Genomic DNA, 13,535 nt, shown 5'->3' with positions numbered 1-13,535 from the left:
AAAAAAAAAAAAAAAAAATTCTGGAAATTCTATCTGGATTATCAGATAGCTAAGAATTGAAGAAATTCTCTCTGTTTCTTTCTACTTTAGCCTTGGTTTAGGTGAAAGAAAATTAATGTTGCAATAATGAAAAACAGGTCAGTGAAATGAATGAAATATGTACAGTGGATAGGGAATACAATTTCACAGAAGACTTGCCCTTATTTGTACCAATGAATAGTTTAATGAGTAGAAACTCTCATTTTCTAGGACTTTGACTGTCACAGAAGGCTCGGGGTTCAGATGGTGAGAGTATTGCCCTATAAGCCATCAGTTTACACAGCCAGGATAGTCAATGGACATGATTCAAAATGATAATCTGTGCAAGCCCAAATAATTGTTGGACAACCTCTGATTCACCCCTGCCTGCATGTGCTTCTTAATTTGTTCTTTTCCCTTTCTTTTTAAAACTTTTTTTCAGACAAAGTCTCACTCTGTCACCCATGCTGGAGTGCAATGGTGCAATCTTGGCTCACTGCAACCTCTGCCTCCCAGGCTTACGTGATTTTTGTGTCTCAGCCTCCTGAGTAGCTGGGATTACAGGCGCCCGCCACCATGCCTGGCTAATTTTTGTGTTTTTAGTAGAGATGCGGTTTCACCACGTTGGCCAGGTTGGTCTCGAACCCCTGACCTCAAGTAATCTGCCCACCTCGGCCTCCCAAAGTGCTGGGATTACAGGCATGAGCCACCACACCCAGCCATGTTCTTTTCTCTTTCTTTCCAATCTTTTCCTTCCCCCTCTTTTTTTCCCAAGCTCCATGTTACATTCCCTCTTTTTGGTCTGGCCTTCACCCTGCCTGGACCACTGGGAGCCATTTCTTGGTTATATTGGTGGCCCTCGGGGCTAAGGACACTGATGACCCTTAGCCTTGTGGAACCAGAGGTAAATGGCCCGATACTACACACCTCTCTGTGCTTTGTAAATAAATGAGAAGACAGATATGACAGAGTGATCAGTGTTTGGAAAAACAAAAATATTTAAATCCAAAATGTCATTAATATGTATTTATTTTAGAGGACCCCCTTTGCACTTGCAATTTAACTAAGACTCCTTAATACTTTATTTCTCATAAATGGAGAAATGATATTTATGAAAGTATTAAAAATGACTGACCTTTGGGCCTCTGCTGTAGCACACATTATAAAATAAGTCTGAAACAAAACAAAAAACATGTATACACATATATGTTACTTTGGGCAGTTGGAAATATCAGAAAAGAAGACCCAAGGCCAATCACAGAATTTTAGAATCATGACAGCCCTTAGGGATTGTCCATTTCACATTCCTATCAGATTCCCGGCATATCATCAACGCTCTTCAGGCCATACAATCTCCGTGAGGTCACTATTACACAAGGAAGCTCATTTTCCTGGAGTTTATATTTTAAGAAACTCTTGGTGTTACATGAAGGAAAATCTACCTCCTTGTAATGTCTACCCATTACTTCTAGTTCTGATTTTTGGAATAAAAAAACTAGTCCATTCATTCTCTTACACAACAAATTTGGAAGAATTTGAATACATATCTCCCAGGAATGCAGAACCCTATGCTTTCCCCCAAATCATAACAATAATTTTAAACAAGCTACAGGGTGCACTATGATTACCTCACTTAGGGTTTGCAGGGTTTTGTTGAGCTCTGAGCGTCTGTAACAAAATGAGAGAAATTGACATTAAGGAGATCATTAGTGATATTAAATTCAAAACATGTTAGATTTTAGCAATTAAATCAAGCACATGGTATACATTGCTTACGGTGTTCACTTTGAAGAAACAGAGAGTATAAGAGAGTCCTATGTGGCAAGAAAATAAATTATTTATATGACAAGGGAAACCAACCAGATGGGAGCTATGTCAGTTCTAGCCAAAAGTGAGATATAAATTATGATTGGACAATTTTGTTATTCATGAGGCTACTACAACCTCAAGCAGTTTCTTCTGGCAGAGGGTCAGAGGGAAAGCTGGCCCCACGCAAAAATTTCTGAGAGGGGCAGGCCACTTACCCTGGGGACCCTGTGCCTCCGATTTCTTCCTCACCCTGTCTCCCACTGACCTGGTCTGCCCTCTCTGGCCCTCTCCAACGCTGTCTTCCCCTCCTCACAACTCCCCCTTAGGAAATTCTCTCATTCCTCTCCTCCAATCGCACTCCAACCACGCTTTCATTTCTTCAAAGTGGCAGAGCTTCACATGAAGTTGGGATGAGAGGAATCTAGTTAAAGAATTCACTCGAAGGCGGTAGTTCTCAAACAGGGATGAATTCTTTAACTAGATTCCCGAGTAGCTGGGATTACAGGCACCCGCCACCATGCCCCGCTAATTTTTGTATTTTTAGTAGAGATGGGGTTTCACCATATTTGCCAGGCTGGTCTTGAACTCCTGACTTTAGGTGATCCACCTGCCTTGGCCTCCCAAAGTGCTGGGATTACAGGGGTCAGCCACCGCACCTGGCCAAGGGGCATCTGTTTGTAATGCATTTCTCACTGTCTGTGCTTGTCCTTGTAAGCCTGGGTCTACTTAACAAAGATTTTTCTCTGACTTATGAATCACTGATGCTTCATGAAAGCATCAACAAATCATATATTTGGAGTCCCACCTTGGACTCCTCTTTCAACCATGCTGGATACCAAATCATATTAAAACTCAAATGCTAATTCAAATGAAGCTGTTATATAACTTCAGAGCATCAACGATCCTCATGGGGATAACAGTTGATGTGATTATGGTTAATCTGCAAGGAAGTTAAGAATCAGTTGGCTCTATAACCTTTGGGCTGGTCTCTTTCCCATTCTCAGTTTTCAATAGCAAACATGACTCAAAAAGTATCCTTCTGTAGTTGATGTTTGAAGTTTCAAATCCAACGGCAGATTACTCACTTTAATTCACTTAGAGACAGGACTCCAGTTAAGGTGCCATTTGTTATATGTTGATTCTGTTAGAAGCACAAAATCATTAAGAATATAACAAACACTGTTTTTTCACTCTCTAACAATAAGTTGTTCTTCAGTTTTATCAGCCACTCAAATAACTATACCCCAAAGACTGAATCCTAAGTGCAAGGAACATTGTCTATCTAATCATCAAATTGCAGTTTTATAAAAAAGGGAGGGCAAAAAGTGGTTCTCAAAAGTTAATCCGTATTGGCTGAGCCTGTTTTTGTTTTATGTTTTCTTTAAAAAATATTCTAAGTCAGCAACTCTGATGTGCTGATTTCTGTCTTTCTTCATTTCAAGAGTTCCCCTCAAAGAACACTATTAACATTGTTGTCACGAAAGGTCCTGGATCTAAGTAACAGACCCCAGTGTAAAAAGGAAAACTTGATAGCAGCCATCGCTGTATTTCTAGCAACCAGTTCATTGCCTGGCACATAGTAGGTACTCAGAAATAGTCACTGAATGAATGAACCACATTTGGCTGGGATCCTCTGAACCAATCTAGGGTTTGGGAAAGCTGATACCACTGCATCAGAATCCCCCATGGGGCGAAGAGAATCACATTCAGAATATTATTCTTAGATTCAATACATATATTTCTTGTTGCTAGGAGTTTCTATTTTTTTTTTTTTTTGAGATGGAGTCTTGCTCTGTCGCCCAGGCTGGAGTGCAGTGGCCGGATCTCAGCTCACTGCAAGCTCCGCCTCCTGGGTTGACGCCATTCTCCTGCCTCAGCCTCCCGAGTAGCTGGGACTACAGGCGCCCGCCACCTCACCTGGCTAGTGGAGTTTCTAATATAATTTAAAATTTTAACTGGCAGTAGAATTGCATCATCTTAACATTCTTATTCAGCAGCAAGTCTATTGAAAACTAAAATATAGTTATTAACAAAATACCATGATTATTATGAATTCAAGCCCTCTCTACAAAGCTAGGGACTCAATTAACATATTTTATTTAAATTTGGTCATAACAATAAATATACCAAATATCATAAATAATCTGAATCTCAAACGTTTAACTACATGTGAATTTGCCTTTTAAGATTGCAGTAAGAAAAATCTTTAAAACTTACCTGGGGAATGGTGCTTTCTCTATCATATTGAAACATGATCTCACCTCTAAAAAATGCTAGAAATAAAATTTCGAAAAGATATTTGAGACTTGTATCTTTATAGTTTGAGGATTAATACCATATACAAAAAGATTATCAAATTATAAGGTTTCATCAAATTGTTTTTATTCACAGTTACTCTGTCAGTAAGTTACTCAACTATTATCAATGTAATTTTCAGAAAATATGAACTGTAAATTTTATGTGGGAATTCATAAAGAGAAAACTTGCCCCCTTGTTAAGAAATTTTATTCCTGGGGCCTTTGACTCTATCTGGAAACAAATAAAATAGAGACTCCTAAACAGAAAGACATGGTGTGTACTTCATAATCTATATGCGGGGGTGTCCAATCTTTTGGCTTCCCTGGGCCACATTGAAAGAAAAATTGTCTTGGGCCACATATAAAATACACTAATGACAACTGATGAGCTAAAAAAAAAAAAAAAAAAAAGGCCATGCATAAATCTCGTAATGTTTTATGAAAGTTTACGAGTTTGTGTTGGGCCACATTCAAAGCTGTCCTGGGCCCCATGTGGCCCATGGGCCGCGGTTGAACAAGCTTGATCTATAGGAACCCCAAACTGGCCTTGTGAGCAGTGGGGCAAGGATATCACATAAACTAGAGCCAGAGCTCAGCCAGTGTTTTTGGTGATTGAGCAGGTAGTCAATATTTGAGGGTTTGCAGGCCATATGGTCTATGTTATAACTACCCAATTCTGCCATTGTAGCATGAAAGCAGCCATAGACAATACGTAAATGAACAGGCATGGGCTGTGTTCCAATAAAACTTTATTTACAAAAACAGGCCATATTTGGACTATGGCTGATAGTTTGCCAACCCCTGAGCTACAAGGCCTCCTCTTCTCATAATCTTTTATTGTACCCCAAAGTACAACAACGAATTCCTTGGCCAAGAAAGCACTAGACCAGTGTTTGACATGATCTATTTCAGCAACTCTTCTACTGAGAACCTCAGTTTCCACATATCGAGACTGAAATTTCAATTCATACAGTATGTAATTATTAAAAGATATTTGATATCTGCATAGAATTACTTATCCATTTTTTAAAATCTTAGCTTTGAAATGATTATTTAAATTGTATGTCTGTGTATGTGTGATCCAACACCCACAACATCTCTGCCTCACATTCTTATTGAATGAATGTTGAGTTTCATAAATGTGCTGGGAGCACAGTGGTAGCAGAGCAACCAGGAAGCCACCACCTTCTGACTATCAGCCTGACTCTTGGTCAGCTCCCATTTTCTTCCTCTGCCTCCATTTTCCTTAATGAACCCAGATTGGAACCTGCAAGAAGTGAAGGTTTCTAGTTTCTGGCAGGGTACCATGGGGTTTCTGGTGCCAAAAACCCTGAGGAGGTTGTTTTCACCGACACTAAAACCAATGGTCAATTCAGTCCCTTAATTGGGGAAAACATTACTCCAACCAGCTTTCTGGCATCTGCTATTCAAGATGACCAGTTTTTTTTTTTTTTTTTAAACTACATGTTCAATTTTCAAACAGTTATCAAACATCATGTAGACACAACACTGAACTAGACATTAGTCACCAGCCCAAAACATAAATGAAGCACAAAAATAATGACATTATGGGGAATTCGGTAAACGGAAGACTCAGAGTAGGGAGAGAAGGAGGAGGAAAAGAGAAGAGGGTTATACAATATATGAAAATGAAATGTATCCAATACTTTGTTTTCTTTAATCAAAACCAGCTAATATTTTCCTCCTATATTCTACCTAGAATGTAGTATCAGCAGAAAAATGAGCAAATCTTGTATTCACACAATAGAAAGTGTTTGTGAAACATTTTTTCAATAGGATGTTTTCTTGTTTTCTAATTTATCCAACCTTATTTTACTTGAAATTGTTACCTATGTTTTTCACACAAATTATTAAACTGTTAAAAGGAATGGAATAAAGAAAACATTCCTGTAATGATTGCTTATTACTATAATCACAATAAGACTTTCATATCATAAAATACCTAGTTAACTTCCTCTTCTCACTTCTCATGATCTCTGGCCAATTCTGACCTGCCACACCATATTTTTCTGTTTTTCATATTTGTTTTCCTTGGTTTTAACAAGAAAGGGAGCCCAGGGAGCCAAACCAAGGTGAGAAAAGTTGTTCTTTTATTCCGTCTGGCCCATGGCAGAAGGGAAAATATTCCCATTTCAAAAATAGCATGTTCTCAAGAGATTTCCATCTCAATTTTTAAAAATAGCAAATGGTCTTAGTTAGAGATGGCAAAATACACTATGGACACTGCTGGAATTAGCATCCACTTAAACTAGGTGTACATGAGTTTTCAACATTCAACAGGCTGATCTGTTTATTCTTAGCAAGACGTTATCCTGTTTCTAAGCTCTAATACTTAAGGCCCTATGGAAAAGCTTGACAGATTTCTATATAAGAAGTGACTTTCAATAATTATTAATGTCTTTATTAATTATGTTCATGAATTAATTCTAAGGGTATTAGTTATGGATTTAAAACTATAATGAAAAATATTTATTATAGAGCTTTATGTCTCATATTAAGGAAGTTAATCCATCTTCTCACTAGGCAACGGGAAGATAATTTCAGCCAGATATAAAATTTGTTTTGTTTTTATTAGGGACTCCTAGTAGCCAGGTGGCATGAAAAGAAGCAGATCCAAGAGGCACATACCACATACTCAAAAGAAAAGAAAGCAAACCATTTATCTCTATGGAGGAAATTTATCTGGTAATGTATAATGTACACAAGAACTAACCTGAGTCATTGCAAATAGATGACAAATTGCAGATATTTCTCTGGAGTTTGACACCTGCAAAGAAAACACAACCCAGCCGGTTAAGCATGTCAATGCCTGTGTTTACGTGCTGCAATGTCAAGAGAATTCATAAATGTAGGCATCAAATGTGGACCAGCAATATTATAAGCTGGATTTAATTGGCTGGATGAATTCCACAAAGACTAAAGAAATGAGTTTTCATTTGTTGGTTGGTCAGCTATGGAACTTAATTCTTTACTAATCTTTAGTATGTCAATATCTGACCCTCAACTCTTCCCTAAAATTTTTGTCTCCTTCCCAATTAATCCCTCTCCTGTTCAGTATAAACAGAGCACCATGAACACAAACCAAGTAGAGACTTTAAATGGAATGACCCTTAATTATAGATCCTCCTTCTTTTCCTAGGTAGGAGAGTCTATGAACACTCTAATGTTAATCCTAGCTCTTTATGCACATGTATGTATGAAATAACATTAATGTCATAATATTGTTTCATGGGCAAATCTACAAAATTCAAAACATATTTGCTGAGCATTAACCATATTCTACAGGCTTTGGGAGTTTCCAGATATAGATCTTGCCCTCAAGGAGCTTACAATCTAGTGGATGATACTAGCCAGTAAATAAAAGCATTTTTTAATTTATGTATTAGTGAGGGCAAAATGGAGTGCTGACCAGGACAACAGACCACACAGGCATACAAAGGAGACAGAGATGACTGGGAGATAAAATGAGCATCAGAACCAAAACTTTATATGTATTAACCTGAGAAACACTTTCTCCTTTGGTGAGAGGAGAAGTATATCTCTTCTTCAATTTGAAAAGAACTCAAGGTTTACTTCTCTAAAAAGCCTTCCTTTATTAATTGCATCCTTTTGGCAAAGCATCAGAAATCCATAGTACATGGGAGGAGCAAATGCTGATAATGTATTAAACCAACTGCCAAGGGAAAAACTTGTTATATTAAGAAATATTTTTGTCTCCTTGTTAGGTCTTGTTTGGTCAGAATTATATGTGCAATGCCCAATTGCTAGTTTATTTCCATTGCACATTAGGAATCCTTCGTTCATTTCTATGAGAAAACTAGTTTGGGTACAAATTAAAATTATAATTTGAGTTAGTGCATGTGATATGGTTTCTACTAGTGTGATTTATTGATATATAGGCATCATGCTTTAGTGAAGACGCCTATAGCTACGAGTTTTGATTTTGTGAGCAAATTAAAGTTAGGTACCCCAAATTACCAGATCTGTAGATTTTTATATTGTTCCAAAGCAGTGTTACCCACACCAAAAGAGAAAGATTTCATTTCTTCTTCTGTCTATAAGCAAATATACTTGCTTATAGATAGAACTCACTATAACATATATACTATGCAAATATAGAATTTATAGATTCTATAATGGGTAGTTATGCTTTAAATGTCCTTTAAACCATTGCTGTATTACTTACTAAACTTTTCATTCGATCATCTCATCTTTTTCTAAATTTTAGCTGCACCTCCATTTCCAGTGATGTGTGTCTTCTTGCTGTTTGTTCATACTGATAATTTGTTTTTCCTATTGCTAGGGTTCTCATCTGTAATCTCCTTGATGTACATGGCCACAGGTCATTCCTTAAATCATGAGTGAGAAAACTTTCTAAAGGGTCAGATAGTAAATATTTAAGCTTTGTGGGTTGTATGGTCTCTGTTGCAACTACTAATGTTTTATGCAGCAGAAAAATAGCTATAGAGAATATGTAAGCAAAGGGGCATAGTAGTGTTCCAATAAAACTTTATTCACAAAAACAGGCAGTGAGCCCGATTTGGCCCATTGGTGATAGTTTGCCAACCCCCACTTGAAATCAAGCCTTTGTCAAGCATGTCTTGGGTGTGTAGTCTTGTATCAGAAACTTAAAAAGTACACATTTTCTTGGATTTAAAAAGAATTTGGCCAGGTGCAGTGACTCAGGCCTGTAATCTTAGCACTCTGGGAGGCCGAGGCAGGCAGATCACTTGAGCCCAGGAGTTTGAGACCATCCCGGGCAATGTGGTGAAATCCTGTTTCTACAAAAAATACAAAAATTAGCAGGGCTTGATGGCACAAGCCTGCAGTCCCAGCTACTCAGGAGGCGGAGGTGGGAGGATCGCCTGAGCCAAGGAGGTTGAGGCTGCAGTGAGCTATGACTGCGCCACTGTACTGTAGCCTGGGCCACTGAGTGAGACCCTGTCTCAGGAAAAACAAAATTTGAGGTTCGTTCCTCTAACTTCTTCATTAATTGCATCCCCCTCTACTCCTATGCCTCTTAACCATGTCAGTAATACTTGTATAATCATTGCCTTTATCTGCATGCATGTTCATGTTAGTTATCTATTTGTTTGCCTTGTCTCCACCCATAGACTAGAAGATTCTTGAGGGTGGGCTCTGTGTCTGATCATTATTATATAGCCCCAAACACCTAGAACAATTTCAGGTACCCAGTGCATACACATCTATTCATTAAGATCAGATTTTATCTTGAAAAGATTGGAAAAAAGAGAAAGAAATTATAAACACCAGCCATTTGTTTAATTTTACTTTAGTTATAAAAAAAGAAAGTCTTGATATTGATAATAAGTCATACCTGATGCATTGAAGGTTTTTACTATAGTGATTTTAGTTTTTTCTGCAAAGAAACAACTTAAATATTAGAGAAGAATTGTTGCTTGTTTTTTAAAAACAATTTGTCATGAGTATCATTTTAGTGAAGTGCTAAAAAAAAAAAGTCACACTGTTGACACCTTTAAGACACTATCAGTCATCTCAGCAACAGAATGAACAGGAACCGCATCCACGGATCCTGTAGCATTGGCACAGGGTGAGTCTGGGAGTTGGAGTTCCATGTTTACGCAGTTAGATCACACCCATTACACACCCCACTGCTTGTATAATTCTACTTTAGTTTCCATGCACTGCTGCTAGACAAATGATGTGGACTTACACTTCAGATATGTAGAATTAAGCAACTATTGGGACCTTCAGTTGATAGGTTGTAGAGAGCAGGAGATTCAGAATAAAAATTAATGTGAAACAGTACACATGGGATGTAAAGTATTGCTATTATACAATCAAGTGTCTTGCTTTAGGAGTTAACATAATACTATCCCCATTGTATTGATGGAGAATGCTATTCTCAGAGAGGTCGAGATCATCCACCTATATACAGTCACATAACATGCCCACAGCAGAACCAGGACTGTTCAAAGTGAGTGACTCACAGGCAAATATTAACATGCCCTGAAGGAGCAAACTTTAGAAATGTCTTCCAAACACATTTTGGGGATAGAGCTCATGGTTCATTCCCCAGATAATGGAGAACTGGGTACAGAAATCTTTGCTGTAAAAATGGCCAGTGGAAAGAGGCTGTGTTCAGGGCATGATTTGCATCGAAGCTCTGTCACCTAGGGTGAACGGGCAAATTCTGAAGAAAAGGCCAAGCTCAGAGATTGGAGACACACTTAAGAATGATGATGTTATCCTGGCAGAAACTCATCAGTAACAAAGACACACAAATGAGGTTTCTGAAACTGTCAGGTTTCAATGTGTGGCCCATGTGCAATGGTGGGTGGTAATTATGAAGGCTGATAGCATTTCACATTGTCATTAAGAATCTTTTAAATATATTATTTTGTTTGCCCTGATAGTTTCCTTTTCAGAGCAAACAAAATACAACTGTGAAATGAACTTCTGGTTTTGGTAACTAAAGTGCTCTGGGGTAAAAATGTTTAACTTCACTAATAATCATGAATGAAAAATAAAACCTGAGTTGACAGAAAGATTTAATAATATATGATACAGTCTCAGCAAAGGTTCAGTGACACAGACATTATCATCCACTGCAGACAGGAATGTCGCTGGGCACAACCTTTCTAGAAGGTAACTGAGCAGTAGTATCAAGGGTCTTACAATATTCTTACTGCTGACCCTTAGAATGCAATCTTTGCATATTGTAATCCCTGGAATGTATCCTACAGAAATAAGAAATGAATGCAAAGATGTTGGCACCAGAATGTTCATTGCAATAACTTCTATTAAAAAGATGGAAATAACTTTAAAGTTCAACATATGGTACAAAATGGAATATTATCAAGTCATAATAGTAAGGGACACTGGAAGATACTTCTAATGTAATATTAAGTCAAAAGGGCAAGACACAAAAATCTATGTAAATTATGACTATTTTGCAAAGGATATAAGAGTATATGTATATAAATATATGTATAAATGATACTGAATGGAAATAGACCAAATTGTTAACAGTCATAGTCTTAGGAAAGTAACATTAAAGATGATTTGTATTTTCTTCTTTGTATTTCCCTACGTTCTCCATTTTTATGAGCTAGTATGTATCACTATTATAATCACAAAAATAATACATGCTATTTTAAATGGAGTGCTATAGCCATCGTTTGGAGGTTTGGGAGTGTGGTGACAGGATTATAGTTCAATGTCAAAGTAAAAGGGGTCATAAATCAGTGGTTGAAGGCACAGGAAAGAGGGCAAGGAGACAAAAGAAAACTCTTTAGTAACCCAGTAGACCACACAAACAAGAAACTCAAGAGGCTGCAGAAGAAGCTATTACATTTAGAAATCACTTGATATTACCTGTTTTGTTTAAAGGGGGTAAGCTTAAAGTAACATCTGAAATAAAATTATAAAAATTAGCATAACTACTGGCATGGTTTATAAACATGTGTGTCTTCCAAGGTTCCTTACACATTTCCCTTTTCCCCAAATCTGGGAGAAGTTAGTTTTGCAAAAGCCAACTGACACTACTAAATGTTTTTGCTACCCATCGTCTCATTACTCCATTCTTCAACCCCTGGAGACAATTCCTGAGCAAATGTTCATTGATTCAAATGCAAGTTACATGTCTAAACACTTAGCAACACTCCCGTAACCATTAGATTTGAATAAACTCATCTATGTTGTTTACTATTTTGTCCCTTTTTTTTCTATTATAATGAAAGTCCCTAAGGGATATGATATTTCCAACATTAATACTGATTTTAACATATAGACCTGTGGATGCATAATACATTTTTACCAGTGGTACACTCTTATAAAGCAATTTAAAATAATTCTAGCTTAAATTTGGAGTAAATGATCATTATATTCGACTAACTTTTAAGAAAATCTCATTTGGATCCTGTTTGATTTAAAATCCAATTTAAAATCTATTCTATTGGCATTTCTTTAAATCCAAATCATTCTAGAATTTATCATTCTGGATGAAATTTTAGGAAAAAACCAAAAGGCATTTATTACATCATCATACTTAAAACACTGTAGACACACACACACACACACAATGGGATCCAAAAACTGCACCGAAGCTAAATTGAAGATACTATTTTCACTGTGAGAAGTAACTGCACATAAAAATGATAACATCTGTCCCTTCCCATTGGGCCAAATATGAATTTAAACCAGTTTCGATCAGTATGAGCTGCATCTATGATTGTTTAGTTCCTTAACCACCAACCACATGGTGAGATTTGATTTTAACCAAGGGCTTGTGAAAAGTGTTGGGGTTTCATCACAGTAAGATGGAAGGAAGGCTGTCTACCCATTCTGTTCACTTATTGGAGGGAACAGAATGTACTGCTCTGCCCCCATCCCTTGAATACAGCCCACTTCTTTGCCCTTTTCTCTAGCATGATGGGGAAGCCATTTTTTTTCCATTTCATACTATTTAAAAATTGATCAAATCATCTGTAAAAAGGCTGTCTTTGAACATGCTGTGCCTCCAAATCCATGCTGAATCATATTGAATTACTGGATGTGCTTTTCACATTTAAACAATCTGTCACGTAAAACTTGTTGGCATTGTGTTGAACAGCAAAGGAATGGAGAATTCAAAATGTGATCGATATTTCTTTTCTTTTTAAGCTAACAATTAAGAGTGGTGGATGGCTCTCTTCCCCCCATGACTGTAAGAATGTTATCATTTAACCAGAAAGTTTAGGTCACTCTCCAGGGTTGACAAGTTTTCTTTTGGGTTATTTGAAACTAGTCGATGTATTCAGAAATAATTTAGAAATGGAAACCTTCAACACCATTCATTACACTTATATTCATATTAAGGGTTATCAATTTTCACTTGCTTCAGAAAAATTCTTACCATTGAGGCTTGTTGTTTCAACCTCTTTTTGTCCCGAGGAGAAAAACAATACAAAGATATAATTAAAACAAAACTTTAACAAATTGGACTAAATCTAGGTTTAAATTTTTTCAAAATCTTGCCTGGAGTACCACTGGAGGAGGGGGCAAAACTGACAACAGATAATTTAGCTGCAGGAGAAAAAAAAAATTAAATAAATACCTTGAAACAATTATTTGTCAAATTTTAAAGAATTAAAACTTTTGAGATATAATTATGAAAAGAAGTAGAAAACACACTAGCAGACCAAGATGTAGTTAAATCTGCATGTCCCATAAGCGCTCAGTGAGTATAAAATTTAATCAGAGAATTGTAGAAAAAGAACCCAAGATGAGTGAACCTGAGACCCATGACCACAAAGCTTGCTAACTACTTATGGAATATTATAGAAATAAGATTAGGAACCAGACCAAAATACAAGAAATACTACTTTAAAATTTTTTCAGCCAGAGCATTCTAGAAAACATTTTAAA

At 36.9% G+C, this 13,535-nt stretch overlaps 1 protein-coding gene across 9 annotated transcripts in view; it reads right to left on the bottom strand.

Moving 5' to 3' along the window:
* The window catches only part of ADGRG2 (adhesion G protein-coupled receptor G2), a 94,950-nt gene that overhangs the window by 34,404 nt on the left and 47,011 nt on the right, over window positions 1-13,535 (bottom strand). For 2 of the 9 annotated variants that reach the window (XM_011940203.1, XM_011940213.1), the window contains exons 4-12: window positions 13,146-13,193; window positions 13,024-13,047; window positions 11,505-11,540; window positions 9,484-9,525; window positions 6,859-6,912; window positions 4,045-4,100; window positions 2,913-2,968; window positions 1,647-1,686; window positions 1,154-1,191 (exon numbers count right to left, since the gene is read on the bottom strand). In XM_011940203.1, coding sequence (XP_011795593.1) covers window positions 1,154-1,191; window positions 1,647-1,686; window positions 2,913-2,968; window positions 4,045-4,100; window positions 6,859-6,912; window positions 9,484-9,525; window positions 11,505-11,540; window positions 13,024-13,047; window positions 13,146-13,193 — 394 coding nt within the window. The remainder of the gene's footprint in view (window positions 1-1,153; window positions 1,192-1,646; window positions 1,687-2,912; window positions 2,969-4,044; window positions 4,101-6,858; window positions 6,913-9,483; window positions 9,526-11,504; window positions 11,541-13,023; window positions 13,048-13,145; window positions 13,194-13,535) is intronic. The other 7 variants (XM_011940204.1, XM_011940205.1, XM_011940207.1 and 4 more) reach the window with 7 other exon arrangements.

The sequence above is a fragment of the Colobus angolensis genome, unplaced genomic scaffold (assembly GCF_000951035.1).
Source record: "Colobus angolensis palliatus isolate OR3802 unplaced genomic scaffold, Cang.pa_1.0 Scaffold188, whole genome shotgun sequence".
Classification (NCBI taxonomy): Eukaryota; Metazoa; Chordata; class Mammalia; order Primates; family Cercopithecidae; genus Colobus; species Colobus angolensis.
This window is presented reverse-complemented; position numbering and strand designations above follow the sequence as displayed.